At 55.0% G+C, this 20,814-nt stretch overlaps 1 protein-coding gene across 5 annotated transcripts in view; it reads left to right on the forward strand.

Moving 5' to 3' along the window:
• DAB2IP (DAB2 interacting protein) overlaps nucleotides 1-20,814 on the forward strand; it is a 186,077-nt gene that overhangs the window by 96,158 nt on the left and 69,105 nt on the right. For all 5 annotated transcript variants that reach the window (XM_032865771.1, XM_032865769.1, XM_032865772.1 and 2 more), the window contains exon 3: nucleotides 6,085-6,230. In XM_032865771.1, the coding sequence (XP_032721662.1) occupies nucleotides 6,085-6,230 (146 nt within the window). The remainder of the gene's footprint in view (nucleotides 1-6,084; nucleotides 6,231-20,814) is intronic.

Genomic DNA, 20,814 nt, shown 5'->3' on the forward strand with positions numbered 1-20,814 from the left:
TTGTCACGATGTCTGACCTTCCACCATTAGTGAGTCATTCCCCACTGGGATGCTCTTGGAGGGATCCATACCTCCCAGAAGCCCGGCAGCCTGCTGAGGGCTGAGCCCCAGGAACAGGGAAGGAAGGCAGGAAGGCAGGAGGAACTGTGCATCTGAAGGACTCCGGCAAAGCCAGAGAAGTCGCTGGTACTGTTAGTGCCTGGCCTGGGAGATCCCAGCTGTGGAAGGCAGCTGCTCTAGCTTCCGTTTCTTATATTTATTTATTTTTTTGAGAGAGAGCATGAACAGGGATGGGAGAGAGAGAGAACCAGGCTCCCCACCGAGCAGGGAGGGAGCCCAATGTGGGGTTCAATCCCAGCATCCCGGGATCACGACCTGAGTTGAAGGCACACACTTCACTGACCGAGCCGCCCGGCACCCCACAGTTCAGTTTTTTATTTTTTTTTATTTACTTATTTATTTATCTTTTTAAAAAAATATTTTATTTATTTACTTGACAGAGATCACAAGTAGGCAGAGAGGCAGGCAGAGGTGGGGGGGGAAGCAGGCTCCCCGCTGAGCAGAGAGCCCGACGTGGAGCTTGATCCCAGGACCCTGGGATCATGACCTGAGCCGAAGGCAGAGGCTTTAACCCACTGAGCCACCCAGGCGCCCCAGCTTCAGTTTCTTAGACTTCCCGAGTGTCTGTGCCGGAATGGAGCTTGGTGATCACCCAAGCCAGCCCTTATGATACAGAAGGGAAGACTGAGGCCTGGAGAGAGGAAATGTGGGGAGGCTGAGAGGTTCTTGAAGGCTGGGGTGCTGCAGAGAGCACCGGGTAGGGAGACAGGGCACCAAGATTCTGCCGTGCTCTGCCACTGCTTTGCTCAGTGACTCTGGGCAAGTGCCCTGCCCCCCCGTGCCTTGGGTGCCTTGTCCGTACGGTGCGGGCCTTGGCCTGGGGGCCAGATCTGGGCCCTGCAGCTCTCCCTGTCACTCTGGAAATGGCACCTCTTCCTGGAGCCTGAGCCTGCTGAGGCGTCGGGAGGGCCTGCCAGCCAGTGTCCCCTGCCAGTCTCCTCTCCTAGGGCTGAGAGAGGCGGAACTATCTAGATGAGGTCTTCCCCTCCCTTTCTTGTGCTGTGGGTGTGATTTTGGCATTCGTGCAAAGCTGCAGAAAGATCCTGAGAGACACACCTGTTAAGCTTTCTTCCTTGAAGGCTGTTTGGGCACAGGCCTTAGAGGCAGCTGCTGGGGGAGGAGCGGGGCCTGGGCCGAGGGAGAACCCACCGGGTTCAGCCTCCATTCGGAGCGAGGTCTCAGTGGGAGTCAAAGGCAGGTCAGGCCTACTTACTGGTCTGGGGGTTGGAAGGGGAGAGGGCGGTGAAGACAAGATGGCGGATGCAGCCCCAAAGAGATGGAGGAGTTGCGGGGAGGGACTCACCCTTGACAGAGCACCTACTATGTGCCAGGCACAGGGCCTGGCGCTTCACACTCAGGTTCAAAGATGGCTCCAACACCAGTGGTGACATGCCACCTCTGGGTTGTCAAGTGGTGGCTCTGGAATGCAAACCCATGGTCTTCTCCATACGGCCTAGGTGACTCGTGCGTGAGGCATATGTGAGGCTGGGCCTGGGCAAGGCGTCCCCGTCCTGCGCGGCCAGATCCTCCCCTGTGGTCAGGGAGAGAGGGCACTTCCCTTCTCTCCTCTGGTCTGGCCTGTGGTCCTGGGAGGTTGGGGCTGAGCTGTCAGTTCCCAGTCTGGCCTTCGGGGCCTGTATGCGGGGGCGTATGAGAGGGCCCCCACCCTGCCCACCCCAGGGGCTAGAGCCCCCAGCTGGACCACCTAAGAGCTCTGTCACTTCCAGCAAGTGGCATAACTTCTCCGAGCCTCTGTTTCCCCACCTGCATTCTGTAGCACACCTCCTCCCTGCGTTCCCAATAACAGGCATGGGGCCCTTCTGGGCCTCCCTCCGAGGGCTTGGGAGGGGTCCGGTGGGTGCTCCGAGGCAGTGACCCAGCAGAGTAGGATATCTACAACTTGGTCCTCTCTCTCCATCGGCCTCACTTGGAATCGACTGAAATGGGGGAATGAACAAATCCTGTGTCTGAGATTCTTTCAGGCCCTTGAGAAAGTTTCTCAGAACATCCCGAGGAAGGGGTGAGCAAGGTTAGGGCCGGATGTCAGGATGGTGGCATAGTGGCAGGAAATGGGTGGGGGAGCTGCCGAGAACTGGGGTCCTTCCCTCCAGGGGACCCAGGGGACCCGTGGGGATTGGCTGGAAAGGGCAGCTGGCCGTCACAGAGAGGGGCAGAGGCTACACAGCCGTCCCCGCCCAGTCTCGAGGGCAGCATCCTCGGGCACAGGGGACCGTGGCCATGGGCTGGGTTCGTAGAGGCTGTACATCCCATCTGGCAGGTTCCGTCCTCGCAGAGCGTGCTGGCGCTCGCTGAGCTTTCAGTCCCTGCTCTGGTGAATGAAAGCTGAGGCCTCCCTCTGAGCAGCCCCGGCCGCCCCCGGCTCACACACTTTGTACACTGGGAGTCTCTGTGAGGTTGCTGTAGAAAAAAGTGCTTGTTTAAAAGCGTTCAAAACTACCAAGAAGGATGACATTCCGTGGCTCCAGGATCATTTTGCAAGCGTGTCCATTCATCCACAAGGCATGACACCAGCCTGTCCCTGCTGCGAGACAGCCTTCAGGCCCCTGGGGGAGCCCAGACAGACTCCCACCCATGGTGGTCATGTGCCTTCTCAGGGCAAAAGTCGGTGTCTGTGCTCCCGCCAACATCAGTAATGATAATAGTAAAACTGGCAATGATTGCGTGTAGTGGCTGAATATTTACTATTTTACCGGTGATAGCTTGCCTCATTTGATCCTTCCCACAACCCTATAAAGTAGGATCATCATAAGTCTGTTTTACAGAAAGGGACACTGAGGCTGGGAGTAGGCCGCTAGCTGAGAATGGGGAGCGGGGGTGGGGGGGGGCAGGCAAACCAGGGCTCAGAACTGGCTCTGTGGCAGTCCTAGAAAGTGGACCTCAAGAACCTTGCTTTTCTGAAAGAAGGAACACAGTTTGCTTATTCCCTCTCACTAAGGTTGACTTGGGTTTAGAATAAGATTTTCTGACTTGAAGATGCTTCTTGAATTTGGAGCTGCAACCGCCTCCAGAAATCACGTCCCTGGACCTGCCCATGAAGGGAAGGGAGAAAAAGCTCGTCTCTCTACATCCAAGGCCAGGGCTGGCTGAGAAGCCGTCCTTGACCCTCCACCCCAGGAAAGAGGTCAGTAAGCAAGCTGTGAGGCTGGGCAGAGTAGGGAGTCTGGGGTCTTTAATTAACCTTGCTGTGTGATTTTGGGAAAGTCCTTGCCCCTCTCTGGGTCTCATTCACCCTTTTATCCGGTCTTCTGGATCTGAGTCCCCTTCCAACTGTGGCTTTCTGGGATGATGAGCATTTGCTAAGCCCGCTACGTGCAGAGCGCTGAGTTGGGTCCTCTAGTGGAAACAAGGTCCTTCAGGGTGTGACGAAGGGTTAACAGGGACCTTCCCCATTCCCCTAAAGAATCACTCTCCCAATGGATAGGAGCCCCCGTCCTCTTATTAATCTGCACACTGCTTCCTTATAGTTGGTTACTGTGCCTAGCACATAGTAGGCTCTGGATAAATATGAATGAATAAGTTAATGAATGTTACAGAGAGTCTGAGACCCCAAGGTCATGCTTGGTTTGGTGGGGGATGGTAGTCTTCAGGGTGGAGGCAGCTTGTCCGAGGAGCCTTAAGTCTAGCCCCAGGGGGAGAGGTGGGGAAGAGGAAGTGACACTCATCCCACTCAACCTCCTAGAAGGAAGAAGGCTTTAAAAAAAAAAAAAAACCCAAAAACTCAGAAATAGGATAAAGCTGTCAATAGCTACCTAATGACTACATAAATTGTGAAAAATGCCTCATGCTTCTTTGTACCACAAGAGTGTAAAAATTGTGAAATTTTTCTCGGTGTAGAAAATAAAAACCAAGACAAAGTACAAGCCCATTGGGGAACTTGCTTGACAACACCTGTGAGAGAAGAACCCCTCCAAGTTTGCCAGGTGCATCTCCCCTCCCCGCCGAACCGGCATGAGGCCAAGGTTGGGGGCGCCCAGAGCTTACACAGAAGTGCAGATTCCTGCCTTCATGCCGAGGCTTCCAGAGAGCCTACTGCTCCTGGGCCTGCCACCCTTTGTGGTCCCTCTCCATTGGGGTTCGCTCTCTGGAGGAGGGTCCCTCCTGTGGTCCCTGACACCCAAGAGATACTTGCTGAACTACAGCTGATTAGAGTAGCTTGGGTGACACCGAGCTGCCAAGTAAAGAGGCATTTGGACCCCACTGCCTGAGAAGGCCTGGATGAGGTGGTGATTGGCGGCGGCCCTGGAGGATGTGCGGAGTTCTGGTGGGTGCCACAGGGATAGGACTCCTCTGGATGGGAGAGACCGAGGGAGAGGAAGAGTTAAGAAAATGGGTGAAGAAAATGCCTGAAGAAAATGGGTGGGGTGGGGGTGGGGGTTCTCTGGAAAAAACTCTGGCAGTAGGCTGGCCTGGAAATGGTGTGTCCTTGGGCAAGTCATCTTACCTCTCTGCTGAGCAGGATTTCTTCATTTGCAGAAAGAGGTAATGGGTTTCTGTCATTTTCGTGTTTGTGTGGGGGACATGAGATGATGTGTCCAGCTAAGGGTTCACCTCATCATGACTAGGGTGCTGGGGTGTAGAGATGGACAGATCCAGCATAGGGCTTGGCCTATAGCAAAGGTCTACCTCTGAATTCTTTATTGTATGTCAGATGAAATGTGATCAGATCGCATACTTGATTTCAAAATGAGTTGCTCTCCCCTTTGCTTCTGTCCTTATACCACCTGGAATTGAGGCTGGGGTGGGGGGGTGAGACCCCAGAACTCCTTGCAATTCCTCCCCCAGGGAATTCTTGCCTTCCACGAGTTTTCCTCTTCCTCCAGCCTTCTGTAGTTGCAAGTCCTGGACACCCCAGGCTGTGGCTCTGAGCCCCTAAATCTTCCTCCCCTGTAAAGGAAGCACTAGTCAACCTGCCTGCTGTCTCTTCCTTGTGTCTTACATGGGACCAGTAGCTCCTGGGGTTTGGGGATGGGATTAAGCTCTGTCCTGTGAAGATGGACAGATGAAATGGCCTGAATGGGGGCCCTGGCTGAGGTTTGCCATACTCCTCCTAGGAACGGACCTTTACCCACCATGGGTCATGAATGGGGCCCTGCAGCAGCCTGCCAAGCAAAGGCCCAGCCTTCTCTCAGACGTGGCTGCTAATCTTGCAGCAGGCACTAGGCATACTCAGCAAACCCTTCAGCCTCTGCCCCTTGCCTGAGCTAGGTGCTAGGGACCCTGTCCCTGAGGTGGTTGCCCCCGCTGAAATACCAAGGTTCCAGGCAAGGGGCTTCCCCCTGAGGGTCGCCTACTGAAGGAATGGCACACAGGCTAGGGGGCCAGGTGGCCAGGGTACTACCAGGCGCTGGCCCCCGAGGACTGATCACACGCCTTCCTTCAGAGCCTGTTTTCCTCATCTGTAGGACCTCATGAGTGGAGGACGACACAGTGTCAAGCCGGGACGGGGTGCGGGCCGTGGATTCCTGTGGGTGGGTGGGGGCGTGCCCTCGTCGAGGGAAGGGGTGAGGGGGCCCGCCACGGCCCCGGCGCAAGGGGGGGGAATCCCCGCCCCTTCGCAGCCCCGCCCCCTCGTCCCCAGCACACCCCCAGCCAACCCCCGCGCTCGGGGGGCTCGGGCTGCCTCGGCCGCGGCCGGCGCGGCTCGGCTCGCCGTCGCCATGGCAACAGCGGCTTAGGGGGCGGGGGCGACGTGGCGGGCTGGGCCCGGCGGCGGGCGGCGCGGGGTGGGCTGGGCCGCGCTGCGCGGGCCGGGCCGTCGGCGCTCGGTCGGCGGGCGGGCGGGCGGCGCGGGCCGCGAGCAGCTGGGGCCGAGCCCGAGCCCGCGCCCGCCCTCGGCCGCGCGGCCGCCCGAGCCAGGGCGCGGGTCCCGCGCGGGTCCCGGGCCCGCCGCCGCCGCCGCGCTAACCCCGCCTCCCCTTCTCCCTCTTGTCGCCCCGCGCGCAGGGCTTCCTCAGCCGCCGCCTCAAGGGCTCCATCAAGCGCACCAAGAGCCAGCCCAAGCTGGACCGCAACCACAGCTTCCGCCACATCCTGCCGGGGTTCCGGAGCGCCGCCGCCGCCACCGCCGCCGCCGCCGCGGACAATGAGAGGTGAGCCCGCCGCCACCAGCGCCCGGCCCCGGCCTCCGCGCGCCGCCGCCCCGGGATGCGCCCCGGAGGGCGCGGGGACAAAGCGAGAGCCGGAGCTGGGACGCGCTGGAAGCGGGAGGACACCGCACGCCGCCCTCCGGCAACTTGTGGGGCCACCTCGGACGGGGGGCGGTGCACGGCGGGAGGACCTTTCTCTCTCCCCGCGGGGCGAGGAGGGGGTGCCCGCGGCCCGGGGCGAGGCCGGGCGGGAAGTGCCCTCGCCGAGAAGTCCTGCCTCGTCTCGCCGAGGTGGGCATTGTTTCCCGGGCGGTGCAGTGCCCGGAGCTGGGGACCGAAGTGGCGCCTCCACCCCCAGGACCCATCCCCCTGCCTCTGGAGCTCCCGGGTGTCCGATACAAAAGGCATTTTCGGCTGGGTTTTGCTGAGACCCAGTGGTGAGGAAAAGGGTGAACATCTGGGGGGGAGGAGCAGGGGGCTGGGCCGCTTAGGGGGCACATCTGCTCTAAGTAGGGCGCGTGCTCCGCTGGGGGCTGGGGTGAGCAGAGGGGGCAGTACCGGGGGCTTGGAGCTCTCGGGCATTGCCTGAGGCTAGGGAAGAAGGGCCTCATCCTCTCCCAGCCGGGGCAGCTGCTTCCCTCCCTCACCTCTCTACTCCCAGGGGTGTCTCCTGTTCCCTGTTTCCTTTTCCTGGGCAAGCCAGGAGCAGGTGTGGAAATTCCAGGGGGAGGTGGCTTGTGGGGCAGAGGAGGAGAGGGAGGAGGTGGTTCTGCCTGCTCCCAGTCACCAGCAACAGAGCAGGCTTCAGCTCGCAAGGGCAAGCCATCCTGTCGGCGTGCGGGGGCACTGGGCGGATACAGTCTCTCCACCCGGGTCCCCCTCCTTGAGCTGTACCAGCCACGGCACCTTTCTGCTTGGGCACAGGCACTGTGATAGATTCCGGTGCCAGTTAGAACGTGTCCCTGCTCAGCTAGTGGAGGTGAAAGAACAGGCAGGCACCAAGGAGCCTTTTCAGCATTCAGCCCTGACATCTCAGGCCCCTGGCATCTGCCTTCATAGGGCTGTGCCCCTGTGTATGATTGGCAAGTTGGCACTCCCTGTAGGGGAGGCACAGGTAGAATAAAAATGTCTCTCCTCCCCGTTGGTTCCAGCAGGCAGAGGAGTACAAGTTACAGCCCAACTCCTGCCCAAGGTTGAGTGGCTGTTTAACTGACCCCTAGCATCTTCCTGGAGAGCACCCCTCCCATCCCCGGGGAGAATTACTAGACCTTTAATTTCCATCAGCCCAGAGCTGCTCTCTCCATTGCATCCCCACCGCTGCCTGCAGCTGGTTTCCTGCCCCAGCCACCAAGCCCAGCCTGAGGCAGGACCCTCAGCCTTTCTCTGATGGCCGTGGTGCCCCAGGGGACCAGGCGTGCCCTGGCAGGAGCATGCAGCCAGGCCAGAGCTCAGCGCTGGGTGCAGCCACTGCGTCTTTGAAAATCTCGCTTCCCATCTTTGTTATTGTCTGGGCGGCAGGCCACCCGGTTTGCTGCTTTCCTCCCTCCGCCCGGCCCCTGCCTCCGGCTTTCTCCCCCAGGAACATGCCCTTCTCTGCGCTTTCCTTGGCGGGGGTCAGGACCCTCTGCACCCGCATGCGGGGGCTTGTGTACGTACCCCGTTTTGTGTGCATGTGTCGGTTGTCCGGGGAGCAGGAGAGACAGCAGGCGGTCCGGCCTCTGAGTGTGTCTGTCCTCCCGGGAGCAGACAGCACGCATGCCATGTTTACCTCCCTCCAGCGGGAAGCCTGCACCAAGAAGCCGGCAAGTGTTGGCTGGCAACCCGGGCTCCGGGCTGGAGGTCGGGGCATGGCCCAGATGACCTCTAACAGGTCCTGCCCAGCTTGGTCTCAGGTCAGGTCAGCCTTGCCACATGCCTGGGGGGTGAGGGGTGGGGGGGTGGGGGTTCGGGAGGGAAACTCTAAGCCTGTTTCTAGAAACGGTGTTAACAGTAGCTGTTGGAGCAGAATGTCACTGGCAGTGGTGTGGGATTGTCTTATTAATTTTCTGTAAACAAAATCTGGCTCGGTGGCTTCTCTGGCACAGGAAAGGAGCCCGGATTTCTCACGGACAGGCAGAGAGACCGAGTTTGAAATCCCTGGACCCAGCCTTGGAGCTAAAATAGGCTTTGTCAGGAAACTGGGATCTCTTGCTTTACTGCTTTGCTTAGAAATAATGGCTTTCTCAGCTGCTTTGGGGATGGATGGTCAGATATTTCTCTCCGGTAGATGCTTCTCTGGGGCAGTCCCTGGAGTCGTCCTGTGCGGAGTTAACTGAGTAAAACCACCTGGTGGAACCCCCCTCCCCAAACGCTCATGGTCAAACCCCGGGTGAGTGGAGAGGAGCCTCCCTCCACTCCGATGTGCTGTGGTTGTGCTGTTGAAGGCTGGGAGGACAGAACGGGCTGCCTTTGGCTTGGCCTTACAGTGAGGAGGGGTTTGGATCCTAGTTCCCTGGGACCCCCACCGGGTTGCCGCGTTTCTGGCCGGGGAGGGGGTGAGTGCAGCCTCAGTGAGGAGATAGGCATTGGAAGGAGGGCGGAAGCTTCTAGGGTAGCAAGTGTGAGCCCTGGTCCCCATGGCTTCCTCCTGTCAGTGAAGAGTGTGGGGCATTCTGGGGTGGCCACTTGGGTTCAGACTTTGGATAATGCTGTCTGTTTTAGAGCCGCTGAAGCGGTTTCATTGCATGCCGTCTGCTGTGCTCTGCAAACTGCTGTGTTGTGGAGGCTATTTTTTGTGCTGGAATTCTCTCATCTGGAGGCTAGAAATCAGTTGGTTCTGTGCTGGGATCTTTTGGCTCCCTGGGAAAGGAGTCTGGCCTCTGAGTTCTGCTGGTTAAGGAAGAGGGCCTGTGTCTTGCTTGTGAGGCCCGGGTCAGGCCAGCCAGGACTTGGGGGCACAGCTGGGTCCTGGGAGTCTTGAGGGCCACAGGACAGGCTTGAGCCTTTGTACTTATTCTCCTGAAATGGCTTAGGGGATGTTTCCAACTGGTCTGCAAAATCCCTGGCCCCCTTAGACACTGATTTCTTTGGACGTTTTGGAAGTAAGCACCAAGGACAGGTAATCATGTCTCCTGGATGAGGGAAATGAATGCTGCTCAGGGATTTTCCAGGTGAAAGGTGTGCTGGCAGAAGCATTTTTGTTTTGTAGGCTGGAAATGTTGCTGCTTCATTTACAAGCTGTCTTAATGTTGGTAAAAGCCATCTAGGATGTGGTGGTTCTGTCTTCCCAGAAGATAATTTCCAAGTAACTCATTTATTAATGTTCCTCAGTAGCTAGGAGGGTCAGCTGGCAATATTACACTTCCTCCGTGCTACTGTTTCTGTGTGACTCTGGCCCCCCCGCGGGTGCTGAGAGTATGCCCTCTCTGGCTCTCAACCCATCCCCCTACCCCTGTAGTTACTCTGAAGTGGCTGCACCCCCACTTCCCATTCTTCCCAGCTGGCCTGGTGCAGAGCTGATCCTGTAAACGTGGGCAAGCCAGGCGCAGGCATGCAGGGCTGCTGTGTGCGGAGTTAAGAGATTGATGGCCCCTTCTCAGGAATATGTGTGTTGCTTGGAGTTCCCACACCTGTAAGTTACTAATGGTGGGATTCCAGGCAGAGTAAAGCTAGGGAGGGAGATACTTGGAAGCGGGGGTGGGGGCCTTCAGGAACTCTCAACTGGCCCAGAATAGGCAGCAATCAGTTCAGTCCCTCTGGGTGAGGCAATCCCTGGGGAGGGGAGGGGAAGCTTAATGGGAGACGGAGATCCGTTTTCCTGCTCTAGTTGTTGACAGTAGGTGCAGGAGGAGCTGATCGGAGCCTGGCCTTTCTTGCTTCTCTCCCTCCCGTTCCATAGACTGGGAGTGTCTGGTCCTCTACCTTCCCCTGGGTGACGTTGAGATGATTGTGCAATTTAGACAGTCTCTGGGAATAATGGGAAGTGTGTGATCTTTGGCTTTGAAGCCAGGCATTCTTTGGGCAAGTAGTGTAACCTTCCTGAGCCTCAGTTTGCACATCTGCAAAATGGGTCTCATGATGCTAATATGATTGGAAACATTAATGTTAATATATTCGGCACGTGTTTAATAGAAAGTGTCCCATTTGGTGCTATTTCCTAGGCAACTAACAGCAGGTCTTGCACATTTCTTAAATGTTTCTTAAATGTTATTAAATAAATAATAATATGTGAAAGAGGCTAGACTAGCATTTTCAGTAAGTGAGAGTTACCATCAGTGGGAAAAAGTCACTTCATTTTAGATAAGCCTCTGTTTTCTCATCTATAACGTGGGACTAATATCAGGCAATCATGCTGTGTTCTTCTGAGGTTCAAGAGAGAAACTGGATGTTGCTGTCTCTGGAAAGGTGAAAAGGGTTGTGCAGAAAATCATTATTACCTTGAATATAAGAAATAGAATGACCCTCATTCCTGTCTATACCATAGGGGGTGGGGCTGACAAACTTTTCCTGTGTATATTTCAAAAGTCCACTGTTCTGGGGATGCGTGGGTGGCTCAGTTGGTTAAACGTCTACCTTTGGCTTGGGTCATGATGCCAGGGTACTGGGATCGAGTCTTACATTGGACTCCTTGCTCAGTGGGGAGCCTACTTCTCCCTTTGCCTCTGCCTCTCCACCTGCTTGTGGTCTCTTTCTCTCTCTCTGATAAGTAAATAAAATATAGAAAAAAAGTCCATTGTTCCATTTATGTTTGGACCATACTTGTTTTTTAATAATTTAAATGTTTAGGTTATATCCAGTGGTTTTTTTTTTTTCCCTAATTAAAAATGATGCTGGTGTTCAAATATTTATCTTTGTTCACGTTTCTTTTTCCTCTGGGTCAGTTTTTAGAAATGGAATTACTAGGTCAAAGAATATAAACAGTTTCAGGTTTTTGATAAAAAATGCCCCCCACGAAAAAGCCTGTAGTAATTTATATTCCCCAATGATTTTTGAGAGTGCCCACCTGTTTCCTCACATCTTTAAAAACATTGGGTGTCATTAAAATGATCTTTGTTATTCAAATAGGCAGAAAAATGGCATTTCTTTGTTATTTGCATTTCATTGCTTGTTAGGGATTGAATATTATTTTCTGGAGTTTAATGGCCAGTAGTTGTTGTTCTTCTTTTGAGTCTTACCTAATCCTGTCTTTGCCTTCTGAACATTCTTAAACAAGCCCCTTGAAGCATTCTTAGTTGCCCTCTGTGGCCTCCCTCAGCTCTCAGAGGCCCTATGTAAGTAGATCTTTGTTAAATGGGCTCCTGCCTTCCAAGGGGTATGGTAGGGAATTCATTAATTACCCTCAAGAAGGGCTCACCCAGCTCTCCTCTCCCTTCTCCCCTCCCCTCCATAAGAGAATCAGGTTTAATTCTTAATCTGATAATTATCATAAGGAGGCCTGGCATTTACACAGCACCTGCAAGGTCTTCTGCCCCGCAAGGTAGGTGGGCAATGAAAGGGCTATTAGGTTGATGGAAACTGAGGCATGCAGTCAGAGGCATGGAGGTGGGACCATCACAGAAGCCGGGCCTGGTGACCAGGTCCCATCCTGTCTGCAACATTGTACTTGGAGCCCATGGGCACTTTTGTGGGGGCAGGGCTGACCAAGGCCACGCACATAAGCACGTGATTCTGAGCCTCATCTCCGGAGAGGGAGGGGAAAGCCACAGAACATGACCTGGACGTAGGGAAGAACCAATTTATTTTTTGCTTTCTCATTTTTATCGCCCTCCTTTTAGATCAGTGGCTCCCTCGTGTATCTTCCAGAGATTGGAGCTGGGCATTATTTTTAGGAATGGTGGAAATTAGCTAGTGGGAATGTGATCAGTCCCAGGCTGGGGTTTCAAAGGCTGGAGAAGCCTTTCTTTTGCAGAAGCTTGTAAGCATGTGTACATCTGTGCACACATGTTTTTGTATGTCTTGCAAGTATGTACCTGCCTTCATGAAGGTGTGTGTGCATTATATGTAAATGTCCTTGCGCACGAGTGTGCGTTTGAAATGACTCATGACGCGTAAAGTGTTTGGAACAGTGCCCAGTGCTTCGTTCTGGGCTGGACCATATGAAGTGGCTGTTTTTGTAGGTCGCATACAGACATGGTTCAATCTAGTAAGTGCTCACTAAGTGTTGACTGCTATCCTTATTGTCGTCTGTTTTCTTATGTGTACGTGGCTACCACTGTGTGTGTGCGTTTGCATACACTGTGTGTAGAGTGTGTTCTGTGTTTGAGCTCTCACACGTGCACATCTGTGTGCAGTCTCAGTCTAGGTGTGTGCCCTTGAGGTGGCCAATTTCATGAACAAACTGCCCGCCTGCTTGGGGAGAACCTCAGGGCTTAGCATATACCTGCCCATCAGAACAGCTGCCACTTTTTAAAAAAAATTTATTTATTTATTTATTTGACAAAGAGAAACATAGCGAAAGAGGACAAATACGCAGGGGAGTGGGAGAGGGAGAAGCAAGCTTCCTGCCGATCAGGGAGCCTTATGCTGGGGAGGGGAGCCTGATGCAGGGCTGGATCCTAGGACCTTGGGATCATGACCTGAGTTGAAGGCAGATGCTTAACCGACTGAGCCATCCAGGTGCCTCCAGGCGCCACAGGACAGCTGTGTTCTTAATCCCCTGTGCCTTCAGGTGCTAGCAGAGCCCACGCCTGGGGTGCCAAGGGGCCTGTCATCTTCTTCACAAGTAACCTGCCTATTTCCAGGGCCCTATGTCTGAGGATATGCAAATTGACGCTTTAATGGAATTCCTTTGCAAAATATTACTTGAACCAGAAAGTTAATTACCAGGCTTTAATTAATGGCTATTTTAGAAGGCCACAGAAAAGAGCTGGAGACCATAGGGGGACCAAAAAGGCAAGAAGGAAAACATTCAGTGCCCCTGGCTGGCTTGGCGACTCTGTCCCAGGTGGCAGGGCACACTTAGCTCTTTCCCTACCCTGACCTGTCAGCTCACCACCCTGTGGTGGTTGGCTGTGGGTGAGTGAAAGAGAGCCCCCTTGTATGAAGATACTCTGGTCTTCTGGCCATCAGTCTGTCCATCTATGAGGAATGGCTTGGGCCGCATTCCCAGCCTGGGGGTGGGGCATGAGAGGAGCTGTGGATAGCTGTGGAGGCCCAACCCAAGCCCCAGCCCTCTGAAACCTCCGAGCAGCCAGTAACATTGCTCGGACCTGAACTGTGGGATGGACAGTCACTGGCCACTCTGCTTGAAGAGTAACCCTTCTCTGCTTCTCCAGTGCCTTTGGGCTGCTTCCTGCAGTCCCCCGACCCCTACCCCTTCCAAGAGCCTGAGAGCCTGAGGCAGCTTCCTCCAGGGCCAAACCTTTACCAGGGGCCAGCTCCCTTCTCTGTGTGTTCCCCCAATGCTCTGGTGAAGTCACCTGTGATCCAGCCTGCCCATCTACCTCAAAGGACAGACCGAAAACTCAGGGGAGGTTATTGTGATGGAAACCATGTGGGAGTTTCCCCCTTCCAGCTGGCAGTGCCAGGAAGGGTGGTCTGTGTTACTGTCAGCTCATGAGATAGAGAGAATCTCTGTTCTTTGTGGGCGTGTGTGGGCGGGAGTTTGTGGGAAGACATACAGTGTCTCGCACATAGCACAGGACACAGCCTTGGCTGGCTGCCTGCCATGTCGTGTCTGTAGCTCACACCACGTGCCACACCTGGGCATGCACACAGAAGAGCCTTCCCTGGCATTTGGAAGGCAAACCTTGTGGAAGCCACTATTTGTGCGCCACAGGTCCCCTCTGAGCCAGGTGGGTGGTGGGATGAGGGCCAGGAAGTGAGGGAGACAGGGTCCTCAGCCACAAGGTCCCTGGCAGTCTGCCTGGGAATACCTTGGGCATTCTTGGGGAAGGGTAGGAAAGGACCCCAAGGCTAGAGGTCAAGCCCAGTCCTGGGGGCATGCCAAGAATAGGTCTTCCCCTCCTACCCCAAGTTGCACCCGCTCAGGAAGCCTGCATGCTGACTCCTGGGCTTGTCACCTCCAAGACCTCAGCCGATGGTAGCGGCGTGGGGTGGACTTTTGGAAGCTCTGACAGAGCACTTTGTACCCTGCACGGAGTTGGTGCTCGGGGTTTGCCCAGTGAATAATTGCGTGAGCGTCAGTCTTCTAAGCAGGGGGTGGGGGAGTGGGGAGGTGGGGAGGGTAGCCCCGGAGCCCTGCGCCTTAAAGGTTCTTGCAAAGGCAGCCTGAGCAGGGCTTTGCCATCTCCAGCCTCCTTCTGCCTCTTGTACCTTGACTGCCCCAAACCAGGCCAGAGTGGACAGAGGGCACCAATTGTGGGAACTTGGCTCCTAGGCCGGCTCGACTGCTAACTCCACGTGATCAGCCTCAGAAAAGCCACTGGAGCCCTCAGTCTGTGCTCCATCCCTCCAGTGAGGCTGGTGGGGCAGGAGTCAGTCCAGATAGAAGGGGCTTAACATTTCTCTGCATCAGATGCCCTGTGGGGTGAGTTATTTCCTGTCACGACGCTTTCCCCCACCTCCCTTTTCTGGTGGGCAGCCCTCCTGGGGGGAGCTGAAGAGCCCTTCTCCGGCCCGCTCTCCAGGCTGGCTCTGGCCACCTCCCAGTGGACCGTGCCCCTGCCACCTGCCTGTTGGCCTGACCTCTCTCACAGCCTCAGGGCCCTTGTTCACAGGCCCCGCCTACCTGTAACAGCACACTGGGCAGATACAGATGCCGCCCTGGCTGCGCAGGCCCTAATTGGATGCGACGTTGTCTTGGGGAGTTTTCGTACCGAGGGCCGTAAATTAGTGCAGCGTCTCCCTGTGCCCACGGACTAAGGGGAAGTTAATTTCATGCCCTGTCTTTTTGACATTTGTAATCAAAGCTTTGTCTTGCAGCTGCGGACTGTTAGCACGTGAAGGATGTATGAGCCTCAATTATTGTTTCTGGCGAGGGAGGAGATTGATTAATAGATTGTTCACAGCCCCACTCCCTACTCCTTAGACCCCTTCCTGTCTTCTTCCTCATTTTCCAATTTCCCCACATTTCATCCGGAAACTGGGCCCCAGAACAGGCTCTGATTGAAGCCCCACTGGAGCCTGGGCCTGGCTCCGGGGCAGGACAGACCAGCCCACCCCAGGGAGGACCTGTGTGATGAAGAGGAATTGCCTGGGGCCCCTGATACAATGCATATTCTTGGGCCCCAGCCCAGCCCTTCCAGAGTCAGATTCTGGTGGAGTGATCACGTTTCACCCAGCTTGAGAAACACTGCCCAGAGTTTGTTTCTTTTGCAGGGGCGCAGGAATTGTGCCCCAGCGGTGTGCCAGTGACCTGCCTAGGCACTGCCTGTGCTGTATCCTTATTGATTCCTCATAGTGAGAGGGTTTTTCGTCTCCCATTTCTTAGATGTAGAAACCGAAACTCCAAGAGTGGAACATAGCTAGCCCAGAGTCACACATTGGGGGACCTCCTTGCCCAGCAATCCGTTCCCTGATTCATGCCTAGAATCCCCCCATTATCATGCCATGCCCCCTCTTTTGAAGCTTAATGATGTTTTTGGAATGAACCTTCCCCTCCTAGAGAAGTGCTGCAGCTCCCTCTTGTGCTTGCGCAGGGCTCCCCTCTGTAAAAAGCTCTCACACTGGTGTCCCTGCTCTCCCAGGGGCACGTCGAGCAGTTATGTGTCTATGATCGGCATTGTAGGGGTGAAGCAGGTGAGGCTTGCACAGGTGGAGCTATAATGTGTCTTCTCACTCCAGGCCTAGTGCTCAGCCTCCCCATGCCACCAAGGCCCATTCGTCTTGCCAGCTCTCCAGTTACACGTGCAGAAACGGAGGTCCACAGAGGGGTAATCACTACCAGGATCAAGCAGGTGGCAGTCATGTAATTCAAGCCCAAGTGCACCGAGTCAGAGCCCATAGAATAGGATGAGTCACCATTTCAGGACTGGACCACGTGCCTTTGGTCCCCAGCTGAGAGTGGAGGTCTTTGAGCACAGCCTGGAGGGTCTCTGCTCAGGGATCCGTGGCTGTCTATGCAGAGGCCAGGCCTGGTGGGGTGGGGTAGGCTGGGCTGCGCTCTTCACCCAGGAGGCAAGGCACCCACTGGAAGTTGTGGGAGAAGGGCAGGGGGAGTCTGGGCCTGTGGGCCTGGAGCTGGAATTTGAACCCAGGACTGCCGTAAAGCCCCATGTTCTGGGCCACCAGTAGCTGAGGAGGTCAATAGTGTGTGTGCCGGAGGCAGTCACCCAGAGTCGGTTCAAGGCCCAGCCTACCTGCTGCTTCTCTCTGAGCCTCAGTTTCCCCATCTCAACAAAACAAAAACAAAAGCTAATGTCCCAGTTCTCAGGATTCTAGGATTCCTGGAAGGAAAACAGTTAGTACAGGGTGGTGTATCATGTTTCCCGGGCTTTGCTGTACCTCCTCAAGGTCCTAAGGCCCCCGGAAATGTCCTGGAGCGGAGCCATAGCAGCCAGGTGGACGGGCGCCTTCCATCTTTGCACCCTTCACGGCGAGCTTCTCTTGGTGCTGGGCTGCCTCAAGTGGCCACTCAGGAGGGGCCAGGCTCCTTGCCCGGTGCCTTTGCCTGCATTCTCTCATTCCAGCCTTCCAACACACTGTGAGGGATAGGTGCTGTTACTATCCTCATCTGCGGAGAAGAAAATTGAGGCCCAGAGCGACTGAGCAGCTTGCCAGAGTCCGATGGCTCACAAGTGGCAGAACTGGGATTCCAACCCGGGCTATGGGGCTGCGTTATATGTAGTCCTGTTCTGCGTGGTCTGTGTTCACACGCTTGTTCTACAGAAGGCATGCCCGGTCAGTAATATCAGTCAGCCACCTGCCTTTATGAAAGTGTCTTGTCTCTTGCCAGGCACTGTGTGTCGTGTAGGCGTCATCTCTAATCCTCTCGACTCCCCTGGTTTTGTCCTCCGCCCATCTTCTGGGTGACGAAACTGGCCTCCGAGGGGTAAAATCACTTATCGGGGATTACCCTCCTGATGGATTTAGAATCTAGGTCTCTTTAGATTCAAAGTCTGGGCCCTCTCTAGCGCAACAGCTGACACAACGGGCACGTCCTAGGGTCACCTCCCTCACACCGGCCCGCGTGCTGCATGCTCTTGTCATCCCAGGTTTACAGCCGGGAAACAGCCATTGCACAGCTAGAACGGCAGAGCCGGGTTTGAACCCAAGTAGTCCGGCTCCCACGTTTGTGCTCTTAACTGCTCGCTGCCCAGTATCGTCCTCCTCCCTGTTATCCAGGTGAGGAAGCCCAGGCTCTGTCAGGTAAAAGCTCCTTGCCCTGCATCAGACAGCATATGTGCAGCAGAGGTGGGATTCGCTCCTAGATCTTTCTGGACTGGTTTACTGTCTTCCTGCTGAGACAACAGGAGAGCTGCCTGTGGGGGCTACTAGAGGCCGTTATGAGTGCTCAGGTCCTGAGGCCGTCGTGGCACGGAGGTGAGCCCTTCTCCTGGCCTCCTCTCCAGGATGTGAGGGCAGGGCCCACTCGGTGACTGTTCCCGGCATTTGTACTTAATCAGTGATTATACGCGTCTAGTTCCATGGGCCCCTCAGGGTTCTGGGCTCCCATATTTCTTTTTCTCTTGGCAGAGCTGATGAGCTGTGGCTGCATTTAGATCTATTGATTTGTAATGCTGGGTGAGATCGGGCAGGTGGAAGGGTTATGCGCCGGCTAACTGGCGTTGTGCAGCACCTCCCTTTCTTCCCAGGGTCAGCACACAGAGGTGACTTTCCTCATTGCCCAGGTGGGCAAAGGGAAAGCAGATGGTGGGCATGGACTCCCAGCCAGCCTTTCTTGTGGACCCCTGGGAAGATGGGGAAGCCTGGCACCCATGGGGCCGCTAATCACAGCTGGGGCCGCACTCCTGACTGGTGAGGGCTGTGAGGCCGTTGCAGACCTGAGATGGTGCTCATCCCAGCTCCCTGAACTGGGAGGGAGCTGGAAGTTGGTGTAGGGCAGTGGCCGGACAGGGTCGGGTGTTCTGCCGGCGGCCCACGCAAGCTGCCCGAGGTGGTCTTGTCCAGTTGCCCTGGGATGTGAAGTCCACACTTCTTAGGGGTTTTCAGAGTCCAGGGCTGTTGGAGCTGGCAGGGGACTTAGTGAGCAATCTAGCCGGAATTTCTCAAACTCGGTTCCTGAGGTTCCTAGAGGTAAGGCTAGGTGTTTTCCTCCACCGGGGTTGCGGGCATCCTTGCTCTTGGGGACTCATTCTTTGATCCAGAACATTGACGGCGGGAGAGACCTTGAAGTAAAGAAACCAGTTTCATCTTGATTAATGCAGGGCTTCCTGTCCCCACACCCACCCCAGGAGCATCCGTGGAGCAGCAGCCATTCGCCAAACATTCTTTAGTAAACACTAATTTGAGATGTTACCTCTCCTTAGAAGCATGCTTTTAAGAGAAATCTTTGGAAGTATTCCATGCCTTTAGGACCTGCAGGAGTAAGCTTTGAATGATGGCCTTGCTAGCCCAGCAGGTGGTATGGGGGTATGTTGGTTTGGAAAAAGGCATCCCCAGGTCTTCAGAATCATTCCCCGGAGCAGCTACCCGCTCTTCTGTGTGGGCTGGGGCTGGTTCTGGTCTGAGTTTTCTGTGGGCCCAGCATGTGGGGGATTTATTTCCCCTTTTGCAGGCTGGATGGTTCCCTTCTTGTACCCAGCAGCTTGGGCTCTGGGCGTCCCCATCCCCCTCTGGACTCCCGCAGAAGGCAGCAGCCGGGCAGAGGCTACCCACTGATTTGCATAATTGCACCGTCCCCTGAATAATTAATAAAGCTCTGTCCTTGCTGGGAGCAAAGACTGCACCATTATGGATGGGTTTGCCATAGATGGGTTTGCCGGAGCTCTTCCAGGAGCCAGTTCCCAGACTCCTTGGCTTTTCCTGGCATGGAGTGCCCCCGGAGAAAGGAGAGGGCACTGGGTTATGTGTGTGCAGGGTGTGTGTGTGTGTGTGTGTGTGTGTGTGTGTGTGTGTGTGTCTGTGTCCACGTGATGCCAATAGCATCATAATGGGCGGGGCTGGTAATACATTTGCTCCTTTCTTCCAGGACCCACAAATGGGGTCTCGAACACACAAACGATTTGGGATTCTTTATTCTCCTGCTTTCTGTGGTCCTACAAATTAACTCTTCTTTGAAGTATGATCAACTGTTGTAGAGATTTAGCTCCCTTTTCTGGTGGTCTGGAGGGACCCCTGTTGATTCAGAGGTAAGGGCAGTGGTGGTTGAGTTTGCAGGCAGGACCAGGGGACAAGGGGGCATTTCTGCTCGAGGCCTTTCTTCTTTTTCTGTTCCTCTAAGTTTCTGGGTTTCTTGAGGTCAGGAGTGGCTTGAGAGTGCCTTGCATCTGAGGCTTCTAAGTCCCTTTTTTATGTTGTTTCATGGAAGAAGTGAATTTTCCCTCATAGATGTGGTCTTTCCCGCCTGCCATGCTAGGAAGGTAGGTCGAGGGCTGGGTCTGCTTGTGACTTGCTGATACTAGGGAAGATCCTATAGTCTCTCCAAGCCAGGGCTGTCCTTGAAAGGCCTTGGTCTCAGCCCTACCTCCTCTCATCATTGTCAGAAGCTTCTGTAAGAGTGTTTCTCAAACTGGTTCCCACAGAATACCACATTCTATTAATGAGTGCTTGACTTGAGAGATAAGGGGATTCCATAGTGCCAGCAGGTCAGGGAAACATCCAGTGAACCAAAGCAAGTAAGTTTCTTCAATGCTTGAGTCCTGGGAGCCTTGAATATGCTAATTTATGCATCTGGGTGTCCAAGAGGGTATATAGAATGCTTCCCCCCCCCTCCCCCGCACAGACTCTTCTGGGGCCTGCTTGCTCATCTCCAGGTGTGGGGAGGTGTCCATGCCACTGCTGGGCAGTGTCAGCTCTTGGAAACCCTGTCCTCTGTTGAGCTGCCCTTGTCAGTATGTGTGTGGCACTCCATCATTACCATTTGGCCCTCAAACTGGCTAGGGAGGTGGCAGGGATTATCCCATTTTACAGATGAGGAAGCTGAGACTCGAGGGTAATTATCTCACCCCAGGGCACCTAGATGGGTGGTAGAGTTGGCATTTAAACCCATGTCTGCTAGCTGGACCTTCAGTTATTTCCCCTTGGCCACAAAGAAACCATTTGTTCCTAAATGAAGGTCAGTATGTTGGCTGGCATTGGTCCTTGGGCCACTGGGGACCTGTTCCTCCCATAGCCCCCATCCCAGCTTGGTTCCAAGTTTCCGGGAGTGGGAAGTAGGAGGTTTGCCAAAACCCTGTTTAACAGTATCCCAGCGGCAGGGCCTGCGTTTGGAGCCACATGCAGAGATGGGCATAAAACTACTAGGTGTCCCACTCATTAAGCCATTCCGGACTCTCTTTTTTCTTCTGCGCTCTCCTTTTATAGGCTGGGGACGTTAGAAGTACCCCAGGAGCTAGGTAGCCACTTGTCTCAGGCCGGTGGTGGTGGTCAGGGGTGGCGGAGGCCAGGCAAGTCCCGCTGCCATCTCTTGTTCTAGGTGTTTCTGAGAGCTGCTGCCCAGGTAGCCTGGGGCGAACTCATTGGCAGCACCTAGGCTGAGAGGCTGCACTGAAGCTCAGGTGTGAATCCAGGACCTAGGCCAACTGTT

This window comes from Lontra canadensis, unplaced genomic scaffold, assembly GCF_010015895.1.
Source record: "Lontra canadensis isolate GAN:19392208 unplaced genomic scaffold, GSC_riverotter_1.0 scaffold30, whole genome shotgun sequence".
In the NCBI taxonomy this organism is placed as follows: domain Eukaryota; kingdom Metazoa; phylum Chordata; class Mammalia; order Carnivora; family Mustelidae; genus Lontra; species Lontra canadensis.